Source organism: Anarhichas minor, unplaced genomic scaffold, assembly GCF_050575085.1.
Source record: "Anarhichas minor isolate MPS153535 unplaced genomic scaffold, ASM5057508v1 ptg000004l, whole genome shotgun sequence".
In the NCBI taxonomy this organism is placed as follows: domain Eukaryota; kingdom Metazoa; phylum Chordata; class Actinopteri; order Perciformes; family Anarhichadidae; genus Anarhichas; species Anarhichas minor.
Window position 1 is genome coordinate 14,541,001 of NW_027466450.1, and position 23,667 is coordinate 14,564,667.

Here is a 23,667-nt window from a genome sequence, read left to right on the forward strand (position 1 = left end):
TTTCTCCTGGAACTTGCGGTGATAAATTGTTTTTAGGCGGAGGTTGTCGTGCCGCAGTCCAAAAACCTCCAGATCCAACGGTAATTCTGAAAAAGTTTATGGAGTGGAAAATCGAATCGTTCTTTTTTTTAATACTTAGTATCCAACTTCAAAACTGCATTAATGAAAGAAGGGAGTGTTTAAGTCATTTTACGTTTCGCAATTCCACCACCTGCATCTTGAAAGGGATTGTGACTTTGTTTATTCTAAGCTTCTTCTGAGCTTTCCCAACCTGTTTTATCTGACATCTGATGAGCTCATCTTATATATAATATATATATATGAAATATAAATTATGAACATTCACTGTTATTAATAGGCTATCATACATTTACTGTGATTCCATTATATATTTGATGAAAAAATCTGATCAGTAGGATTTTTCACCATTTCAGAGAAGTTTTCAAAGTAATGTAAATATATAAATATCTAGAATAAATACATACTAAATAAATACTAGTACTTGGTCCCATATTCAAAAAAACGATGGGGTCTGCTTTAAAACAATTAAAAAGAGTTGTCGTCCGGATCTATGAAGCGAGCCACATGACACATGAATTTTCAGGCTGACAAATGAAATTTGAATGAGGATTTCTAACTCCTGGAGCAGATCCCACTCTGTATATAAGTATATATATAAGGGTATATATATATACCCTTATATATATATGTGTATATATATATATCAACACAGAAATAACATTTCTTTTTACAATCAACACTTGAATTGATGAAGTCATTTGCAAAGGACAAGTTAGTACAAAATGCAAACCTCCTGTGATGTTTAAGTTGATGTCATGGTAACAGAAGTTGTGGTGCACTTCCTTAATCCTGTTTGCTTTATGAGTGAGGGCACGACTAATGAAAGATCTCACGGAGTCACCACCGGGGAGCTGGAAAGACTTTCAAAACGTGAGGTGATCCGTGACATTTCCCTGCTATTGTCTGCTTGTTTCCAGTAGTGACCACATAGTGATGCTGTAACTATGTGTGTGTGTGTGTGTGTGTGTGTGTGTGTGTGTGTGTGTGTGTGTGTGTGTGTGTGTGTGTGTGTGTGTGTGTGTGTGCGTGTGTGTGTGTATGAAAACCAGGCAGCAGGCATGGATAATAACTCAGACGTTTAACCTCCCAGGGCAACTCAGACCTTGGCACAATGGAAGCTGTCAGCGTGGGAGCGAAGGCTCGGAGACAGCGCCGAAGGAGCGAGGGAGAATAGATGCAGATAAGAGCTTAATGTCAGGGGGAACAGCTGAATAACATTGAAATTATGAGTGTTTATCTGAAAAGGATTGGAAGGGAGCAGAAAGAGAGGGCCGTGGGCGGAGGGGAAATATCCCGGTCAAGAGGGGCTGCTGGCGATTCCCAAACTGACGACTCTGTTTTGACTCTTTGGTGATTAAAAACAGCAGATGGAGCTCCGTAGCGTGGTAAATAGTATTAGATGTTATCTGATGAATATGGGTAGTGAGCCTGTCTGACTCACAAAAACAACAAGCTGGCGCACACTGCGCACCATTGCTCCCACCCTGGAGGGATAGACAACAGCAGAGGGGAAGCTTTCACTGTTTCATTCAAGAAGCATTGCTTCATCCACTGTTGTGTCTCTGCTCAACGCTTGTCAGCTTCCACCCACTGCTCTATTGACTCAGGTGCGTGCGTAAGTTTGGGTTTAACAGACACATGTATGAGGAAACATCTTGACAAATCATGTTTCTCGATGACCTCAGGGCACTTCCTCCGAGCTCACGCCCACCTTGGACAACGACAGCGCGGCCTGTGTCTTCAGGCCCGGGGCCGGGCCGCTTTGATGTGACCACAGAGAGGAAGCAGAGGTCAAGTCTGGGAGATCCTGACATGGTTAACTGAATGAGAGATATCTGCTGCTGTCATGGTCGGTCCTGCCCTGGGGTTTTTCCTTTTCCTCCTCCTCCTCCATCCTCGTCCTCCTCCTCGTCTTCCCACACCGGTTCGATGGCAGTCAAACTGGCAATGGATTTCCTGTTGTAGGAATGAATGCTTCACAAGAACGATGCGGTTTTAGAAATGAACTAAGAACAAGAGGTCGTCCAAGATGTCAAATTTACACAGCATGCTTCACTGATCGGCTCACGAGGACCCAACTGGCCAAAACCACACCCTGCTCTTTAAGGCTTCAATATTAAAGTCGAGGTGAAAGGAAAAATGGTGTTATAACCTTTTTAGATCATATTCCCAGTCATATTGTGCACAATATATGCAAAAAAAACTATTTCTTTGTGTTCTTATGTCAAAATCCAATCATCTTTTCTTCATGTATAAAAGTGGGCTTACATAAGCAACCATTTATAACCAATAATATCATGATATCCATCCACTCTGTAGTGCTACAATCCAAATCAAAGGATCTTATTTAAATCCCTCTTGTAACTGCATACCACTCAAATATTCAGTTTCACTGAAAAATACATCACAGTGCAGACGCTAAAGACGCTTTAAAGAGTGCGTGAGACCCGATTCCAGGTTACCATATGTAAAACAACTAGAGCGTGGGATTGTTATAGCTAATTCGATGAGTCACTGGAAGCTCTTCTCACTGTCAGGGGGAAATGTAAGGATCTCTTGTTTGGTCAGAAAACACTGTGATGTAAGATGGAGAGACGAGAGGAGACGAGAGGAAGAAGGGAAACGAAGGAGCAAAGAGGAAGGAGCCGAGGGTGAGAGGATGTTGGAGCACCGGGGGAGTGCTGACAGACCGAGTGTTTAACTTTTTGCCGAGTGTTTTGGGCCCTCAGTGGGGGAGCGACATGTGTGTTCACACGCGTTTTAAACAAGGAAAGCCTGGCTCCCATTGACTGAGCAAAAGTCCATCATTCGTTTGAAGCTGTGTGTGCCCACACAGGCCACAGAGTATTTATCTGCATATTTTTTGTCATCGTGACATTGGTCTAAGGATGGCAATCACTTTGGTCCAGACTGACACAGCTCAACAACTATTGGGTGGATTGCCATTCAAATTTAGTAAACATTTTCATGGTTTCCGAGCCTAAAGACTTTGGTGTTCCCCTGACTTTTCACCTCGCGCCACTATGAGGTTTTGAGTGAAATTTCTCGACATCATTTTGACAGCTGTTGAAATTTGAAACAGATTTTCATGTTCCCCTCAGGATGAATTGTAATAGCTTTTGTAAACTTGTCATTTTGAGCCTTTGTCTACGTAATTTGTCCAATATGTAGACAAAACTAAGATGGTGAACATGATACATGCTGATGTTAGCATTTATCTCAAAGCCCCCCTCTCAAAGTAAAGCCTCACAGAGCCACTAGCATGGCTGTAAACTCTTAGTCTTGTTTATCTTCATGAGGCTTTTTTATTTTATATAAATGTATTCTATGTGAATAAAAAAAATGTTCCTGTGTAAACTGATTTTAAACAGCCTTAGGGTTTAAATCTTTTTGAATTTTGTTTAGTTCTCTTCAAATGATTTCCTTGAAACTGCTTCATTCAGTGTCTATAATCCTGTGGGCTTAATCATAATCTTCTTATTCTTCATCTTCCGTGCAAAAGTTTGCCGCGTAACTCCTCCCGCAGTGTTGCACGCACGTGTCAAAATACATTGAAACGTGCGGCCTGAACGAGAGTTATGACTTTTCTTCGCACAGCCGTTTTCACGTAAATCGCGAAACACAGCGAGAAAGTTTCACATCCACACACATGGGATTTCGGCATAAAGAGAGCTAAAAAAAACGGTTAACAAAAAGAGCCAAAAAAAAGGTTAACAAAACTCTGGACTTTGTTGGGCCAAATTGGTATTTTGATAGCTAGCAAGAAATCACAGCTGAAGTTTCAGGAAAACTTTGGGGCAGTTTCAGATTTTATAATGGATGTGTATTACATGGAATGTTCAGACATAGAGAGGAGCATGAAAAATATATAATCTTACATTTTTTCAAACAACAATTTTCATACACCATTTCAGGTCAAAATGTAAGAAATCCTGTGCTTGTCGCAGACATATGTCTATGAAATCCAACGGACATACGTGAGAGCGACATGAACATGAACCAACCACTCCATTGGACTCAATGTTATTTCTGACGACAATTTCTCAAAGAAAGCAGTTCACTAACAGTTCACTGGATGTAGGGTAGGGGTAGAGAGATGAATGGATGTAGGGTAGAGGTAGATGGATGAAGGGGTGAAGGGGTAGAGGGATGAAGGGATGTAGGGTATGGGTAGAGAGATAAAGGGATGTAGGGTAGGGGTAGAGGGATGTAGGGTAGGGGTAGAGAGATAAAGGGATGTAGGGTAGGGGTAGAGAGATGAATGGATGTAGGGTAGGGGTAGAGAGATGAATGGATGTAGGGTAGAGGTAGATGGATGAAGGGGTGAAGGGGTAGAGGGATGTAGGGTATGGGTAGAGAGATAAAGGGATGTAGGGTAGGGGTGGAGAGATGAAGGGATATAGGGTAGGGGTAGAGAGATAAAGGGATGTAGGGTAGGGGTAGAGAGATGAATGGATGTAGGGTAGAGGTAGAGGGATGAAGGGGTGAAGGGATCTATGGTAGGGATAGAGGTAGAGGGATGAAGGATGTAGGGGTAGAGGGATGAAGGGATGTAGGGTAGAGGGATGAAGGGATGTAGGGTAGGGATAGAGGTAGAGGGATATAGGGGGTAGAGGGATGAAGGGATGTTGGGGTAGAGGGATGTAGGGGTCGAGGTAGAGGGATGTAACGATGTAGGGTACGGGTCGAGGTAGAGGGATGTAGGGTAGGGATGAAGAAATGAAGGGATGTAAGGAAGAAGAAACAAGGAGGGTTGTAGAAAGAAGGTTAGGCGAGAGATGGGGGACCGTTGGTGTCCGGCGGCTGGCGGGAGCAGGGGGAATGGAGACTGTAGGGTGGGGGCCATCTCTTCGGAAGCTCTGGTGGTGCAGAGTCCCCTGTTGTTCCTGTAATCCTGCAAGAGAAAGAGAGAGAGAGAGAGAGAGAGAGAGAGAGAGAGAGCGAGAGCGAGAGAGAGAGAGAGAGAGAGATAGAGAGATAGAGAGATAGAGAGAATAGAAAGACAAAAACGGGGTTGGGGGGAGGGATGTGAAAACAGAGTCGAAGAGGAAGTAAACGGGTTCAAAGATTACATCACCGCCATCGGCAGTCTTATCTCTCTGATGATATCAATATGTTGTCAGTTGGACTGGTGGCTTTTCAGTTGGGGGTAGGGGTTTGACAGCTAGTTTTGTTCAAAATCACATTCTCCTCTAACATTTCTTAATTAGTCTGTGTGTGTGTGTGTGTGTGTGCGTGAGTGTGCGTGTGTTTCACCTATGATCTCAAATACAGAGATGAGAGGAGCTCACATTTTCAAATGAACCTCAAATGAATCTCAATGATACTACTGTTAATATTGACGTATATATTGCAACATCTTCCGGCAGTAGCAGCCACACTGTCAACATGTCTTGCAAAATGTTCTGGTTATATTTATCCTTTCACATATATAAGCTTTATTATGCCTTTGCAGCAAGTATCTACTTTCTATCAGTGTTGTAGTAGATCAGTTTTGGTCTCGAGACCGGTCTCAAGAGCACTCATCTTGTCTCGTAATTGACCGCATTCTTACTCAGCCTTGTCTCGGCCTCAGACCACGAATTTATCTTTATATTTTTTTTAACTTAAGTCGGGATATCACTAAACTGCCTGTGCATTGTCTGATTTATTTGCTAACATCATTACTTTGAAGCAAAGGAAATAAAAATAGAATTCACCTTTGCAATGCCTTTTCCTCATTGCACACTTAAATATACACATAGTATACAACACAAAAAAGAGGCGAATGAAGAGAATTCTGTACTTGTTTGTACTTGAATTAGGATCTTTCAGATCAGTTTGAGGAGTGACCATAGTTTGCATGTTCCACATTTTATCATAAGTGTGTCATGCAGTGTGGGACTTGCCCTGGTCTGGTCTTGACTTGATCTCAACCCCTCAAAGTCGTGGTCTTGTCTCGGTCTCGATACACTCTGGTCTTGGTGGTGACTTGGTCTCGAGTTAGGTGGTCTTGACTACAACACTGCTTTCTGCAAATGGGGCTGCTGCTCTCATGACATCCTCTTCCTCCCTGTGCAGGCGTGGTCATGTGACCCCTCCCACGGCCCGTTCCCCCGTGCCGCCGCTCCAGAAGAAGTCAAAGGAGCAGCATTGACACCATACCAGCCAGCTAATTACTTAAAGATAAATAAGAATTGCAGTGAATGCAGCTCCGCTCGAGTGGTGCCACTTGTCGTTTTACTGCATTTCTCTCCGCACGGCCCAGAAGTGCCTGCTTTGATATTCTGCTCAGTGTTCACCCTGACTCTCCCACACTCCACCAACCCACACACATCAACCGAAATGGGATCTGCCTAATGGTCTGGAATATCCCTGTTTGGGCCGATCATCACCCCAATTTTCATTTCAAATGCGCAGTTTTGATAAAACCGCAGGGCCGGTGTGATGTGACAGGAGAGGAGGAGGGGAGTGGGGTGTAAACATTGGGGTTGCTATGGAGGTGGCAGTGTAAGACGTTTCGAGCGAGCGGCAAGAAAAGGCAGCGTGTGTGTGTGTTTTGCAGACTTTGAGTGACCTTCTCACCACAAAGGATGTGGGAGTGAGGAGAGAGAGAGACAATTCTCTGCTCCTCATGCAGCGACTCTTAAAAGCAGCCCTCCAATCAGACAAAAGAAAGCAATAATAAACAGTGGAAAAATCTGGGCTTGTTATACCTTTGGTGTAAGATGTGCTTCTCACGCGAGAGGAATCTTGAGAAGGCATGTTATTGTTTCAAAGCGCCCAGTTAATCAAATGCCATCGCATATTTATGCCAGGCAGCAGCTCAACCATTTCCTCATATTTGGCTTCTCAAATTCATGCATCTCTACCCTTCATGGTTTTCAAAACAGGCTGAATCCAGTGGAATCATTCTGGTTGCTTTGAAGCCGAAATAGCCACTGGGCAGAACCAGACTGACCGGATCCCGCTGTTCACCGTGACTCCACAGTCTGTCTGTGAACCCTGAACCTTCACCCCGGACCCCCGATACCTCAGACGGCGTAAACTGCCGACGTCAGAGTCCACCAGATGAGCGCCAGGTTGCTGAGTTTAGCGTTGGGGTGAGTGTGAGGGCATGGTTAGCTAGGAATGCTCTTACAAACCAGAGATAATCAAATGCTCATAACAATGCAAAGAGTTGACCAGTGGCGAAGGTACACACCCTGTCTCAAGTGTTATCTTTGCATGCCTTTATGAGGGCACTTTGTCTTTCTCTCGCCCTCTTACTTTACCTCTCTTCACCCTTTCTCTCTCATCCATGCTTCATCTCAATTTCTTTCCTCTTCGTCCTCTCTCTACAGCTACAGGGCCTTTGGCTCTCTGTCGCCATACCAAGAAGCATCGGGTTCCACTCGCTGGCAGGCGGAACAAAGCAAAAACAAAGGGGCATGGAGACCGTCCAAACACCCTTTTTTCCTCTCACACTCTCTCATATGCAGACACGCACATGCACGCTTGTGAGTCAACCAAACGCAAATAAAAGTGTGTGATACGACCCAAACAAACACGTGTTAACCTGAATATCAGCCCAAACCAGGCCTCCACTCTCTGCTCTTCCCTGCCGCAGCGCCGCGCTCCTGACTCCTTCAGGAAATTGCTGAGGGCACAGGAAACCCACAGCTAAACACAGTTTCTCATGGTGTATTAACGACCCCTGACCGAGAGAAGAGCACTTCGTAGTACCACATCCAGAGCAGTGCCAAGGCCACGCCGTGCTCAGCCAAGTGCAGGAGGTAGCTGGATGCGAACGCTGGAATGAAGGTCTCCTGGGAAAGATACGCTCTGAACCATCATCAGGAGAAACTCTTCTGGCTGAGCACAGACTCCAGTCCTTGTGCTACGTTTCAGAAGCAAAACATCAACAGAGGCTGTTCTATACAAGTGTGGTGAAAACAAGAGTAATAGTAAGAGGGGGGAATGTGGTTGTACAACGTAACCAAAATCATATGTGTGGTTTTATGAAGTTAGAATGCCCATAATGACGGAGTATTAAATGATTGTAGCGCCATGAGGTTTGATGGTTTTAGGCAGGGGGAGGGGCACATATAAAAAGCCAGCTTTCTCCCATGAACTCCTTTGGCACCCAGAAATTTCGCTTGGATTTCGCAAACTCACCGAACCTACTACAGCCACCCCTCCTTTCCATTGTCACTGCGTCTGCCCTAAAATAACTCCTGTTCCTAAAGGAGGCTGGTTTTCTGCTGGGTTTTCAAATACTACACTGTTGTTCTGCTGGCAGCGGGAAAACGGCAGAGGTTAGGGAGGTCACTCTCTGGGCTAACAGGAGCCACTGCCATGTTTAGATGCTGCAACAGCCACGATGTGTGACCGCTGGGCCGTCTGTGGACACTCATGCGACAATACCTTATTGTGCACGTTTGTTTTGGGAAAACATAAGTGTAAGCGGATTATAATAGGAGATGTGAAGGAATTAATAGTATCATGTTGTTGTCATCTTTACTATTTTTAGGGTAGCGTAGCCGAAGCCTTGACACAAAGTTTGAGTTTGTGTGACTTTGTTTGCCATTCTAGCACAGACGAATTCTTGCACAGTTCATTCAAATATTAAAATATTTCTGGATTACCAAGATCATATGAATGTGTGTATTGCTCTTATTGAATAATAAGAATAATCAGTTTCTTGCAGCTCAACAGAACGCTTTACCATCTTTCAACATATTGTTTTGGTTTAACGGACTTTACTGCGCTGGTTCACTCTCACCAGCCGTGTTTCCAGCTGCAGCAGGTTGCTGTTTTCAGGGAAAACACAAAATGACTAAATGACTATGACCAAGCTGGGCCAGAGAGTCTTGCTGGCAGCTCTGCTGGTTGCCCTTTATAGTCACTATGCCTGGTCAAGAAATACTCCTGCATACTTCTGGACAGAACCACGCTAGTTCCCACGGTTCCAAGTCTTAATGCTAAGCTAAGCTAACTGGCTGTAGCTTTATGCCACCCTTCCACTGCATGGTAAGGTAAAGCTCTCTTTTTGGTTTTCCATTTGCAAACGTTGTGGATAGTAACTGGTACCTGGTACTTATTTTGGTACCACCACAGACGAGGATCCAGGCGAGCTGAGCCAATACTAGAAGGTGGAGTTATAACACTGCAGACCACTGATTGGTCAGAGAGAATCGACATAAGTGGGACACACTATTGACCTAGATTCTTTAAAATGTCAGTCCACAAAACTACAATTGATAATACAAGCGATGGAAAAGTCAAACAAAAGTATCGTAAGAAAGTCTAATAAGGAAGGTTGTTATTCATTCACGCTAAATATTTTGGTACGGTTGTTATGTTTTGTTGTCACGTTACTCTTTAACATTACGTTGTAATGTCACGTGGTCACGTTGTCTGGTTACGTTGTCTGGTTAGGTGTAACCTCGCTAAACAATAGAATAATATTTATGCAGAAGACTGAGGTAAGACGCAGCTTCAACTCATAAAAGAATAACTGAAGGTGAGAGGAAGTAACATCTGTGTGTTCATGTAGAAAGGCTTGTTAGGGACATTTGTGGTGAGACAAACGCACACACACACAATATGACTCAGCATGACGTTTCGTGTTCTTCTGTAATAGTTTCACTTTTTGTTAATAGTGGAAATCCAGGTTTGCTCTGTCATCTGTGTTCAAAGATCTGAAATGAAGTAATGACGAGGGCTGTCTTTGCTGTCTTTGTAAAGCAAATGCTATTTCATGGACTTTTTTAGGTAAAAGTCTACTCTTAATAGAGGTGATTGTTTTTTTGACCACTTTACCACTAAGAAAGATGATTTCCACTTTGGAGAGCATCACTGATGTGCAAAGGGACTGACAGATAGGACGGTTACTGATAAGATTCGCCCTGTCATGGTGACTGTGTAAAAAAGTGTTGCATTTGTAATTCTATCTGAGCCATTTTTAGCACAAGTTATTATATTATTATTATTATTATTATATTATTATTAGGTTAATTAAAGGACACACAATGTTGCCCATATATGAATTGAAATCAAATCAAGCGGATATCTTTTTTTTTTTACAGAAGCTTGAATTAAGCTTGAAATTCTCTCTTTGTGTTAATTTATTTGACTAATTCAGACTACTGAAGCCTCATGTTGAGAGCATGTCAAGAAGGGAACTTTTAATGGTCAGCTTAAACAGGGGGGAAAAACTGTATCAATGTTACTATATTCAATAACACAACTTCCACTTTAGTAAAACACAGGAAATAAGACAAATCTGAATATACTGTAGATTTTAAGTAGAAAATAAAGAGCTAAAGGGATTAATTCATTAATTCATTATTTTAAAGGATAAAGGATACATTAAAGGAATACTTCAACATTTTGAGAATTCTTGCTGAGAGTTAGATTAGAAGACTGATATCTCTCAGATCATGTACAAAACATTATCTACAGCCACCACCCGGTTAGCTTAGCTTAGCATAGGGAACAGCCTGGCTCTGTCCACAGCAGGGACTTCCTGAAGTCTCTGCTGCTTGCTGGCTGTCAACATTTGTTGTTTTCATACTTCAGTAAATAAGTGAGTTAAAGAGGTGCTTGTAAACTGATTTAGTCACATCTGGACAAAGCCAGGCACAACATTTTTCCCCTTTTCAGTCTGTAGTCTCAGCTAAGATAACTGGCTGCAGTTATAAGTGAAATTGATGTCCACAAGTAAACACGACTTGACTTATTAGTTTTCAGTTTTTTCATCATGTGAGGATGGGGACACACTGCCTTGTCAAGAATTAAAGGGTCTTTAGCAAGACCCAGTGAGTAAGATTTAGTGGCATCTAGTGGTGAGCGTGCAGATTTCAACCAACTACCCCACAGCTCATCTCTCCCTTTACAAGCGTGTTGGAGAACTACAGCGGCCTTCAGGTAATGCACAAACTCAAAGTCTCTCCTAGAGCCAGTGTTTGGTTTGTCCTTTCCGGGCTACAGTAGGAACATGGCGGTGCAACATGGCGGACTCTGAGGACCCACTCCCGAAGATATAAACGGCTCGACCGAAGCTAACGAAAGCACAAAGATTTCTTAGTTTTAGGTGATTACACACATTAAAACATAGTGAAAAACACTAAAACATATGAATATTATCTTCAATGTCTGTCAATAAATCCCCTTCAATCTAACACACTGCTCCTTTAAACTAACAAATATTTAATCCATCCACACATTTACAAGAAGTGATGGGAGGAGTGTGAGGAGTGGAATGACACGCTTCCTGTCTTCAGCTGCTGCTGGACGGCTGCCAGGGACTTCCCATTCAGTGCATTACAATAGAATGTGAAAAATGCATGATTAACTCTTTCTAGATACTTAACAGAAGAGTGTTTTGATCTAAGGCCGGATCAGTTATGCTGGTCCGGACTGAGGCAGCTATCAAAAAAAAACACGCTTCCTTGAATGACATGACGACAATAAAGGCTACTGGATGAAGTACGCTTAAAATGAGTAAAAATGCATTTTCATATATCAGAATTCCGCTTTTGTCTGATATGACTAAGAGCTGAGCAGGAGACAAACATTGACTCTGGAGCTCTAAGCTGCCACACCAGCACATGATGAGTAAAGAGTGACTGATCCCAAAACAAAAGGAGCAAACAATGATAATTATGTGACCAACTGCCAGTGTGAAGGAATCTGTATTATATTATTATTGAGATGCATGCATTTACAACACAAAGCTTTAAAATATGTTTTGTTTATTGTTACTTCACTTGGATGTTTGAGCTTCACAGAGTTTGACACTAGAGATGGTTTCACTGCTGAAGATGGAAGTATCCACTGATGCAGACACTTCAAACCTCCAGTGCACACACACTAAGGATGGACTTTTTGAAGGAGACGCCTTTGTAGTAAACAATATTTGCATATTCAAGCATTCTGTATTTTGCAATAAGGGGAGTTGATGTCATTTTAAGATTTTGAAGTTCATTGACTTTTTTTTGTGTGGAAAAATAATCAGATTATTATGTAAATTGTTTATGTAAATAATATTTCTCAATTTTTGAAGTTAAACTCTGGTTTCAAATTAATAACATTTTTATAACTATATCATTTTTCTTCCTTTTATTTTTTCGTTTTTTGACCTAAACATATTTTTGTTTGTTTCTGTGTTCATAGGCTGTAAACTGATTACTCGTAAGAGGTGTTAAATAGATCCACTGCATCTCCAGTTGTGCTGCTGAACTCTCTCAGCGTCAGCGCAGGGGGTGTGTCACCAGAGGGTGGATCACGTGTCAGTGCGTTGGCCCCGTGGAGCCATAAAGGACTCGCTTTACCTGTCGTGCGTTCATGTCGGCCCGGTTGCCAGTCTTGTTCCAGTCTGTCCCGTCGCTCTGTCTGAGGCTCCCTCTGATTGGCTGCAGAGAAAACGAGCTCTTTTCAGCCCACCCACCGCTGATTATAGGGACTCACGCAGACTCTCTTTCCTGCCTTGCATTGAGTCTGGGACCTGGCCCTGGGGCTGAACGGCACACACAGAGCGCGCACCATGGCAGCTACCCACAGCGAGTACAGAGGCTACCTGCGGAACACCGTCGACATCGAGGCAGGGCAGCACCGCTTCCACCCGGTGCAGAGCTCGGAGCCCACTTACCGGCCGCTCCTATTCGGGACCCTCGCTGTTATGGGATTGCTTCAGGTGGCTTCCAGCGTGGCGATCTTATTACACCTGACGGGTTACCTGCAAGAGGTAGGCTCCATGTGACACTGCGTGCTCCGGTTTGGCGGCTCATTTCCAGTGCGCTTTGAGACACTTTGCAAACTCACTCACTGCCGTTTACTCAAGCTTTGGTTCCGCGTGTAAATATTTATCTACGAACACTGTCAACAGTTCTCTAGTGGGCTACGAGCGAGTTAAGATGCAACGACGCTTGCGCAATTTTATAACGCCATAAAATGACAGATAAGTAAGTTTCCTATCTCTATATGAAAGCTGGCGGCGTGCGCTCTTAGATGTAAAGAAGGAGTAATCTGCACAAGTGAAAAAAAATAAAAAGAAAGGAAAAAAGGCTCAACATCGAGCAACTTCTGCAGTTTTGTGCGCCAAGAGTTCGTGCACTCTTTTGAAGGCGCTGCGCTTCAGCCGCAGGCAGTTAAAAACGTCTTCCCTCGCTGTACAAACACCTATAGATAACATCTCCAAAAAGCCCGCGTGACATTTTCCAAAGATTAGCTATGTCAGCAAGATATTTTCTCTCAGGGGCTGCAGGCAGCTCGAGTCAAAGCATCGCGAATCCCCCTTTTGAAGTGATAACATCTCAGTCGGTCTTGCGAGATGTCAATGTTTGCAAAATGCAGATGTTTTCACTTGAGCCTCCCAGGCTGCAGTTTTTCTTGTGCGTGTTTACATGCCATCGGGGGGCGTATATTTGTAATTTATATATGTGTCATAAATTGTAAACTCTCGAGCATAAGCAGAGCTGTTTTCAAGGAGTTTGGAGGCAGAGAATGTCTGGCAAAGCTCAAGGAAGACCAGAGATGCTATGAAAATCAAATGTTCCTGCATGTCCCATTGCCTTTTTGTCAGCTCATCTTTGCCATCTTTCAGTCTGTGAGCTTGTAAAATAACATCTATGTTCTGCCACAACTGTTTTTGGGAGTTGAATAATTGTCGTGTTTCAACAAGCCAAGAGAGCAGACCGCATCCAGGCTCTGTCAGGATGCTGGAAGTTCACCTGGGGAGCATCCCTCTCTCTCCCTCGCTCTCGCTCTCTGTCTGTTTGCTTCTGTCTCTTCCCCAGTGTTTGTGTGTTGAATTTCTTTGGCTTGTCTTTGGCATAAACACACTGCAGTGTGGTAGTGGCTGGTTATGTTCTGGATGTGAGCCGGAGGGGGGGGAAACTAAATAAAAGAGAGGAAGGGTAAAGACTAAAAAAAAAAAAAATAATAATAAAATACCCAGAGAAAAGAAAAGGCAATTGTAAAAGGAGACATTTCATGGCTCTATTTGTATTTGTGTAATAACGTGTGCGTTTTATCTGATCGTGTGATGAGAGGGATGCAGGACCAGACTTTTTTTAGGGAGCGATCAGAGTGTTCCTCGAATACCCAGCAGCATGAGATGCCTTCCGGTTGGCCGAAGTTGGAGCCGTGCTTCGGATTAACAGGCAGCCTTTTTTTCCGATTTCCATGTCGGCTGCATATGGTAGCACTTTTCAGCGTGAGACAGTAGTTGTGTGTGTGTGTGTGTGTGTGTAGGGGGGGAGTGGAGTTTGTCACCGGACCATCATCTGCCCCCTTCAGCACCTGTAGAACTTCCTGGAGATGTTGGAGGAGAGCTGGTATCTGCACAGCGCCGTGTCTCCATAATGTGCTGATCGGAGCAGGTTTTAGAAACGCCGCTTTGATTCCAGCTCGTCTTTGTGCATCAGGCCGTGCGCATGCACGAAAGCCCCGTGGCCATTTATTTTGTTAAATGTATTCGTTGTTAAATTATTCAGAGACAACAGCCCTGCTAATGAGAACCAGCGCTCAGCTTCCAAGTCCCTTTGACTTTCGCCTGCTGTGGTGGAATGCATGTGGAAAATAACTTAACCACACACACACACACACACACACATCCAAACTGAAATGTCTTTCTGTAAGTCTTGTCAAATATTCCTCCCACCCACACCTGTCAGGGGGAAATTCTCCCAACAGATCTTGCTGCTTTGAGAAGGCTTAACTCTGGTATTATTTTCTCACATCGACCTCTCTAACCTTGGCTCCTGTGTTTCTGTCTCCAGGTAGATTTGTCCACAGCCCCACATCGGCCAATAGAGGTGAGTGTGACCGCTGGTTAACCCCAGGCAACACTGCTGCACGACACGCCCTCTGACTGGAGCACAGTCCACTCAGATAGAGTGCATTTTAACAGGTTTTTCTTCCTGCTACGACGCCACACACACACACGCACACGCACACACACACACAGACCTGAAGTCTTTGATATTAATGGCAGGACTCCTGCTGCGTAAATCATCTTGTTATTGATTATTAATCATCAGCACTAATTGCCATTATTTCAATTTCTACTTCAACAAACTCAATGTGAGCAGACTTTGATTGATCGATCAGTCGTCGACGTGTCACTAAAGGAAACTATGGGGAAACAAAGTTGCAGAGCCAAACAAAACATCTCCGAGACAACAGTAATCCGCTTTAAGAATGTTTTGAAGCGTACCAGGTATTTCCTCGCTGACACTGGCGAGGGCAAAGTACAGTACGTGCAACAACTTTGCTTTTGTTTTTGTGAAAAAAAGCATAAAATACATAAGATAATCATCTGCAAGTTTGCACTGACAGCCCCACGGGTGCGTTTTCAGCACATACCACAGCTTCTGTCTGCAAAGCACCAAACCCCAGGTGGTGGTCACACAGGCTGGGAAAGAGGTCCGACCACAGCAGGAAAAACACCTTTCTGCCTTTTGTTAAAGAGGCAATTAGCTTCTTTCCCAAACGAGCCTCATCGCTTACTGACACTGTGCACAGAAAGTAGTTTACTGCATCGGCTGTTAGTGAGTCACCCATTGTGACTATTGGCCACAGTGGTTGCAAAGTATTCCTTCGATGATCAGCAGTGGCATGAGGGAGTTATAAAATAGGAATTATTATTGATTTAGTTTCTAATCCCTCTTTGGAAGTTGCCGCCCATTCTTTGGCACAGGTTTTGCAGAGCAAATGCAAAAATAAGGAAACTATGGAACCAGGAAGTAAAACAACAGAATAAAAGGACTGCTGTGCTTCACTGGTGTTTGGTTTCCCATAATGCTTTAATTTCATTCTCATATTATCTTTTTGTGTTTGCCCTGGGTATCCCTGGTGGAGTACTTTACACAAACCACCCAGCCGGTCTTAGACTGAGGAGCTCATTGTTGCCGTTAGCCCTCGGCTGTTTCCCATGGAGCGCAGGGAGACTTGCTGGGATCTTTATGAGGTGTCGGGGTGACAGGCCCACTTGGCACACCACTGTGTTGTGTTAGGGTCAGCCCCGAGACCGCCGGTGTTCTCCGCTGTCAGTTCAGGGGTTTTGCTCGACAGCAGGGCCTCAGTGGACAGCTGTCAGCTCTGCAGTCCAGCTTTGATGTGAGACGGCCGAGAGGCTCGAGGGGGGGGTGAGATCACGAATCAGACTCTGTGATCTGAATGTTTGCAGTCCGTACAGATCTGTATAACCGTGTCAGAAGGAGATCTGACTGACGCAGCGCCAAACACAAAGGGACGATCTGCTTCGGTGGCCGAGCCTCGAGTGGTGAGAGGACTTTTGTTCTCGTCTCCGAAACCACTCATCAACATAATGGAGATGTTGAACGATGCATGCGGTGCGTACGGTAGTTAAAGGGCTGAACTGAGGCCTGCGTGCACTGTGGTATTCAGGGAACAAGCATGTGAGGTCAAGTCATATGTACATATATGTATATATATATATACATACACAGATGTAGAGTCAGACAGTTCGCCTTGATGGAGCAGCTCCGTCTGGTGCAGAGTGGTTGTCACAGTTTAATTCTAGATCACACAGTAGATCAGGAAGCTGCCAAGCTGCAGCTACTTTGTCTAAATAATCTCTTCTCCCTGGTTAAGGAGGTATGACGCGGTCTCGCCACAAATCAAGATAGATCCCACAGTGTAGGGCCAATTGGGAGCGCGTTCACAATTACTCTGTAGCCTTGGCAAGACGATGTTTACCCCCGTCTCCGTCCAAGACGCAGCGCTATAAACAGCAAATTGTTTTTGGAGGACTGACTGTGCTAATCTTAGTCGGAGAGGCATGCTAATCTGTCTGGACTTGGCTTGTGAATACTTCACAGTAATATTATTAGCACAACGCAGGTGCAGTGTTGCAAAAACATGTAAATGCTTTTGATGGGACCGGCCCTGTAGTTGAGTTTGTTGTGGCAGTGTTTGTGCTCGAGGGCGCTGTGTGTCTGTGTGTGTGTTGTTTTTTAAGTTGGCAATGTTTCCCTCTAAAACAACACTTTCCATTTCCCCGTCTTTGTCTTTTGTTAGGCGTTGCCTCAGAGTTAGGGTGAGATGATACCTGAGAAAATTGCATCAGAGGAAATTTATAAAACATGTTAAAACACCTTCAGGACATAAAGACACAATCTGTTGACATTTGACTGACAATTGTAATTAACCACATTTATTTGTATCTGCTGTACACACGCACACTTAAATAAAGATGGACTGGCTGCATCCCAAATTGTGTCTTACAATATTGCAAGGCCTTTCTTCTAAGTAACTAACAAAGTTAACAAGATCATTTCTCTTGTGTGAGTGAAAGATTATAGGTAGAGGCAGAAAGCGGCCTGATATTTTCATCTCATGCCAGATGTGTAAGAGAGTTGGCAGCTCCGCTGCAGGAACTGTTTACTTGCGTGGAAAGCATGTTTTCCTTGAGTGTATACGCTCTGTCTTGCCTGAGGCAGGACAGCCCAGCTCAGACTGTGGATGGCGGGTTCATCGGCCTTGAATAGAATCGGCACTCTGGGCTGAATGCAGTCCAGATACTATTTGTGCCAAATCCGTGAGAAGCGCAATCTATCTGAAAGGTTACACTCACCAGGAGGCCTCCCTGTCGCAGCCTTCGGCCCCGAGTACAACCACGGCGGTAATGAGAAGTTAGCAGGATAGGTAATGCACACAGACAGGCAGTCGGTGTGTGCTCATCCATTTGCTGTGTTCACACGCACACAATTTTCGCACAAACAGACGGATATTCAAAGAGACAGCTGACAAAGATATTGTAACATATGTCAAAACCGTATTGTTGCTTAGAGAAAAAGTCATTTATGGGTACTGTGCGGGTTCATTTTTAATTGAGGGTGTAAGTTTCAGTTTGGGCAACTTCTCAGAGTTGGATAACACACACACACACACACACACACACACACACACACACACACAAAAATGTTTTTTGATATTGTTTTGTTTTTCTGTTCTTCAGCGTTTCTTCAACTGTTTTCTTTTGGTGTTGTCTTCAGGAAGTACAGACGGAGCCGGTGCTGAACGCGCTGAGAGACACGAGGAAAAAAGGACGGTGCAAAACCTTCAAAGAGAGCCTTCCATCAGCTCATCTACCAATCGGAGAGACCAAGGAGTACTCAAAGAGTGAGTCCGGTTGAATTAACATCCGTATGTTATCACACTAGATACAATTTAGCCATATCTGATGTAACTCCTCTCCTAAGTTCAGGGTGAACTTAGTTATAACATAAGTGGCGAGTCACTAAATTAAAACAGTTGCATCACACAGTTGTTACTTATATTTAAAAGCAGTAACTGCATCTAACTGAACCAACTGACAGCAAACGTTACCTCGCTGACATATGAACCATTAATAGTAAACGTATGAATATGGACTACAGTCAACATATCTGACTGGACGTGATTAAATGCTGTTTAATAATTATGTAAACAACAGAAATTATGGAAGTTATTTAACAGCTTGTGATTCTACCAACGTTTCCTCGATACTACACAACGTGATTTAGTGAATCACTAGTTTGAAACCAGCTTGGTACTTAGAACTTCTGAATGACTTTACACAGAAACCTTGTTCTTTTGTTTGGTGTATGATCAACCAAACCTTATGTTTAATGTTGCTCTTGTTGCCATGTAGAGGGTCTAACGAAGGCCATCACCATTGACTGGGACGAGGAGCACGGATACCGCAACAGAATGGGCTACCAGAAGGGGAAACTGCTGGTGATGGAGTCGGGTTTCTACTATATTTACGCCAAGACCTGCTTCCGCTACTACAGACCGGAGGAAAGCAGTCCGGCCGGGCTCCCGCCGGTGGATGTTAGCAACACCCAGCTCATCCAGTATGTCTACCACGAGAGCATCAAACAGAACAGCAAGTCTATGGTGCTGATGAAGACGGGCAGCACCATGCGCTGGAACATCACGACCTATAACATGTACTGCGCCCAGCAGGGCCGAGGGGTCCGGCTGGATGAGGGGGACGCCTTGTACGTCAACGTGTCCAATGCTTGGATGCTGGACCCGGAGGGAGAAGGGACGTATTTTGGGGCCATAAAGTTGGGTAACTGAAAATGAAACACGTGGGGAGCGGACATGCTACTGAACATTTGATATGCCAAAGAACCACTGTTAGCGATTTATAGTGTCAACTTGTCGAAAACGTTTTTGTATCGTTCATGTGTCGTTTTTTTTAACATTGCTCTTCACCAAATTGCCGAATCATATATATATGAGAAAAATAGTGGAAAAAGTTCGTCACCTTTTAACATCTTGTCTTGCTTTTTTTTTAAAGTATGTGGTTTGTGTTGAGAAACTTCAATACATTTCAGTTCATATTACAACATTTAGACTTAAGCACAGACATGTGTTGCACTAATTAAACAAATCACGAGGGAGCGACTTAGGAAGTAAGTTTGTTGGCAAGAAGTACAGTGAGAAGGGATTTATCAATGTTGATTGTCGGGGGGGGGGGGGGGGGGGGATGCCCAAAAAGAGCGTTGTAGCTGATGCAGCATCTGCTTGTACTCAGCAGATTATCACAGAATAAAAATAACTCCCAGGTCTGCCTCTGACCCACGGCAGTGAATGCACAAATGTTTTCCCGCAAGGTTTTGTGAGTGTGAACAAGGCGGGCGATGAGGCGTCCTCGCAGTAAGTAACTCAACGGTATAATTAGAAATAGGCCGTTAGACGGTGAGTTATATCACCCTCAACATCTCTAAAGATTCACTCTGACTCCGACGTTGTTTCTTTAAGCAACAAACGCAGTTTAAAAGGAAGGTCGTGTGTGTGTGTGTGTGTGTGTATGCGCTCCAAAAACTCAACTTGCATTCCAGTTTTTTTTGTCTTAAAGAGATCTGAGAGTGGCCTGCTTCATTGAAGGCAGTTACGCGACAATGTCATTTTGTCAAACCAGGGAGGGAATGACATCTGTTTGTTATGTTTATGACGATCAACAAACGATGCAGATAGCTGGACTGTCTGACCATAACTTACACAAATAGACTTTTGTCTTCTTTAACTAGAGGAGCCGAATTGAGTTTGGTTCATCTTTAACTTAAGTTTTGTTTTTCATTTGGCTCTTCAGTGAGGTAAATGGGAATATGCACTAAATATTTATTTATTAGCTATAGAAGTACAGAGACAGATCATTGTTACAGTGACCTTTCGGCTGTAACAAATCATTTATATTTTATGTCTGTATGACATTCATTATGCAGCACTTAGAGGAAGTAGTAGACACGCTTTTTGTTATTAAAACACAGGGGCTTCATTTAAAATTCCATATTTATGTATCTTGATTTTGACAATTCTGTGTGCACTTGCCTAGCCAAAAGCAATATGGATATATTGTTTCTTCTACAAGATACCTGTAAGATCTTCATCTGATAGATTCTTTTTCCATTCAGTGTTTTTTTATTTATGTCTGTGTATGTTTTAATAAAAAAAAACTACTTTTGTAACCGTGTTTCATGTGTATTGACATTACCCGACTCCGGCTGGTGCTATTGTTTGCGGTGAAGAGGATTAGATGACAGCCACCTTGCACTGAAACCCGACGAAAAGGCCACCCTGACTGTAATATCATTGTGATGTGCAATCTGATAATCTCCACAATCTTTGGAAACTTCAACACCACTATGGCCAAAAAAAGTGAAGTCGCGCGCTGCACCGGTCAGAGCGGCCCACCAACTCATTACACTGATAGGTTGTATAGAAAAGAACCGCCCACTGCTGCAGCGCCGCTAACTCACAGCAGACACTTGGACCACAGCGCAGCGCGACCTGCAGAATAAACAAGAAACAGACTGCATGGGACGGGAGTAATGACGAGTGTTTCATTACTCCGTTTCGATCATTGTGGCGATGGGGTCTCCCATGAAGCCCTGCGACGTGCGCGCGAGTGAGAGAAACTGTTTTAAAGTTGGGACTCGGAGCCAAACTATTTCTCTATTGTCTGTAGGGCGTTATGTCCTACTTGGGCGTTCAACGGCATATGGCCAGAGAATGGCTGGGGTTCACACGTCCGTGCTGTACGCCGGGACCTCACACGGCTTTCGGCTCATTGTTCAAACGTAACTGAGAGTTTGACATAAAATCTGGGGTTTGCAGCAGAAACACTTGGCTCGAGGTGTACAAGGACATGGTTTTCATTGCCATAATTTCTTTTACTGACTGCAAAAGTGTAACATTTTATTGGCCTTCATGTCTTTGCAAAAAATAACACTTTTTTTTTTAAGGGAAATGGTTCACGTGTCCCCTAAAATAATGTTTTTGAGAACGATTGTATGCACACAACAACTTGCACTTGCAGTTTTGCAACAACACAAACAATTCAGCTGTGGCGTCCATAGACCTGCTCAGTTTGAGATTTAAATAGCTGAAGCCATAAGTGTAAACAATGGACGAGCGTAGTGTGCCACCCTTTTGAAGTGACTTGATTTCTCAATTCTTGGCGCTGAACAAGAAACCATTAAAATGTGTTGTGTCAGTAAACATTATGGAAAGCTTGGCGTCCACTGGACCCACACACACACACACACACACTCGACACATATACGCACATCCGTACACACACACACACCTACACTCACACACACACACACTCACACACACGCACACACCTACACTCACTCACACACACACACACACACACGCATAGACAGAGAAGCTTCACTTGCTTGCTGCACTCAGTGGTTCGTAAAATAGGCCCATTTGGCACAAGTGCAGAACTTACCGACGTATTTTATTACTCACATGTGTAAAAACACAGGAGGCTATGAAAAGCAATGGCCAAATCCATGTCACAGTAGGTATGGATTTGAACTATTACAGGGAATGACATGGATTGCTGACTTGTGTTTTTCGCTCCTGCCTGCTGCTCTTCACATGTTCCATGACGCTCTGTTTGCAGACGAGAGACTTTATTCGTGTCCTCTATGGTTTCGTGATGCTGCATCTCCGTCAGACAGTCTTTTAAAGGGGTGGAGCTGTTGATTCAGAAAAACAAAGTCATGTGTTGGAAAATGTATCAGGGTGCTTTCCCCCAATAAGCAGCACCAAAGGCATCAATATAGAAGTCAAGCTAACTATGGGTGCTTAGCTTTACGAGACTTTGCGGTTTGGGGGAAATGGAGCTCAGTTTTACCGAGCAGCTGGAGGTCTTTGTTATGTGCAGTCCGGTTGCTTAGTGTTTTGCACTCTTGTAGAAGCACTATCGACGTAGAAATGTGTGCCCACATGCATTTAAAAAAAATGCTAACACGCTTGCATGCACACACACTCAGACACTCCTCTGCTGCTGAGTCAGCACGGCCAGCTATTTTCACAAGCTGGGCCCTCGCCCTTTGTCTTCACCCCGATATAGCTCCGATGTCTCTGGCTTTTGATGTCTGACGTTTTTACCACTTGGCTAATGCTAACATTAGTGTTATTAAAACAATAACAGAGTGAGATTTACAGGCTATGCTGCAGACGCATGGGCGTGAGATAGCGTGAGGGTTATTACTGTAACCCGGCCCTGTCATCTCCTGCATGAGCTGTCAGCAAAGAGTGTGTGCCAGACTGTCTACGTCTGTGTGAAAATGTGTAGGTCGTCAGCCATCCAGATGTTTATTCAATCAAAGAACACACCCATGGGAAAATTCATAACGAATATGAAGGGTATCCTAGCGGGTCAGTTGGTTCAGGCACATACAATGTCAGCCCAACAGGTTCAAATCCATCCCCTCTCTCTCCTATCTTTTATTTTTTTAATCTTTCCTCCATCAAATACAAATCTTTTGACATCAGTGACCCCTCGGACCTTGTACTTGTCTCTTTTGACCTGGCTTCAGCACCATGGATAGCACATCTAAATCTGATCTTCAATGCCTTAAAGGGCATTAGGGATTAGTTCTTGCGCCTGTTGGTGCTGCATCATGGCAGATTGTATCCGTGTCCTTGTACAGTGGCTCGGATCAGCCAGGATTGATTGGGCCTTCTTCAAAGTCCAAACCCTTGTACACACAGTCGTGCCTGCAGTTTTGCTGCACACATTGGCAATACCCCTGTCTCTGTTTTTGAGGGTGTGTCACCCGTACCAGCTGAGAAAGGAAAATGTGGGGACTGATTCAATGATTCGAAGCAGGAATAAAACATTTTAATGAAGGTATGGTCAACATTATAATAAGAGTGCATGCGCTGATGGGATTTTCTACACACAGCATCCACGTGAAGCTCGAAAGTCAGCTTGTAATCAATTACAGTGCCAAGATATTTGTACTACTGCACAACCTCAAAAGCCATAACGTTGTAAAGCCAGGTAGGTCTTTATTCACTGTTACAATCATTAAACAGTAAAAGCAGCATGTGTTTACATTCAGTATACCGTCAGTAACTAGCGTAGCATAGAAGTGCTAAAGCTAGTTAATGATGTGCTAACGTACTATGCTAATGTTAGCTCCACAGGTAGAAATGTAACATTTTAGAAACTTATATCGGCTTCCAACATCTCCGGTTAACGAGTATCACTCTAACACAACATTTTAACACGACTAGCTCCAAATCCACAAAACCAGCCTGAACATGAAGAAAATCTGAAACATGTGAGTCCACGGA

The 23,667-nt window shown here is 43.7% G+C and overlaps 1 protein-coding gene across 1 annotated transcript; it reads left to right on the top strand.

Moving 5' to 3' along the window:
- The first annotated feature begins 11,962 nt into the window (after positions 1-11,962).
- tnfsf11 (TNF superfamily member 11) lies at positions 11,963-20,531 on the top strand. The gene is made up of 4 exons (XM_076110277.1): positions 11,963-12,790; positions 14,826-14,861; positions 18,066-18,192; positions 18,704-20,531. Exons 1-4 carry the CDS (start codon positions 12,590-12,592, stop codon positions 19,135-19,137), a joined length of 798 nt encoding a protein of 265 aa, XP_075966392.1. The 5' UTR covers positions 11,963-12,589; the 3' UTR covers positions 19,138-20,531.
- Positions 20,532-23,667: the final 3,136 nt, after the last annotated feature.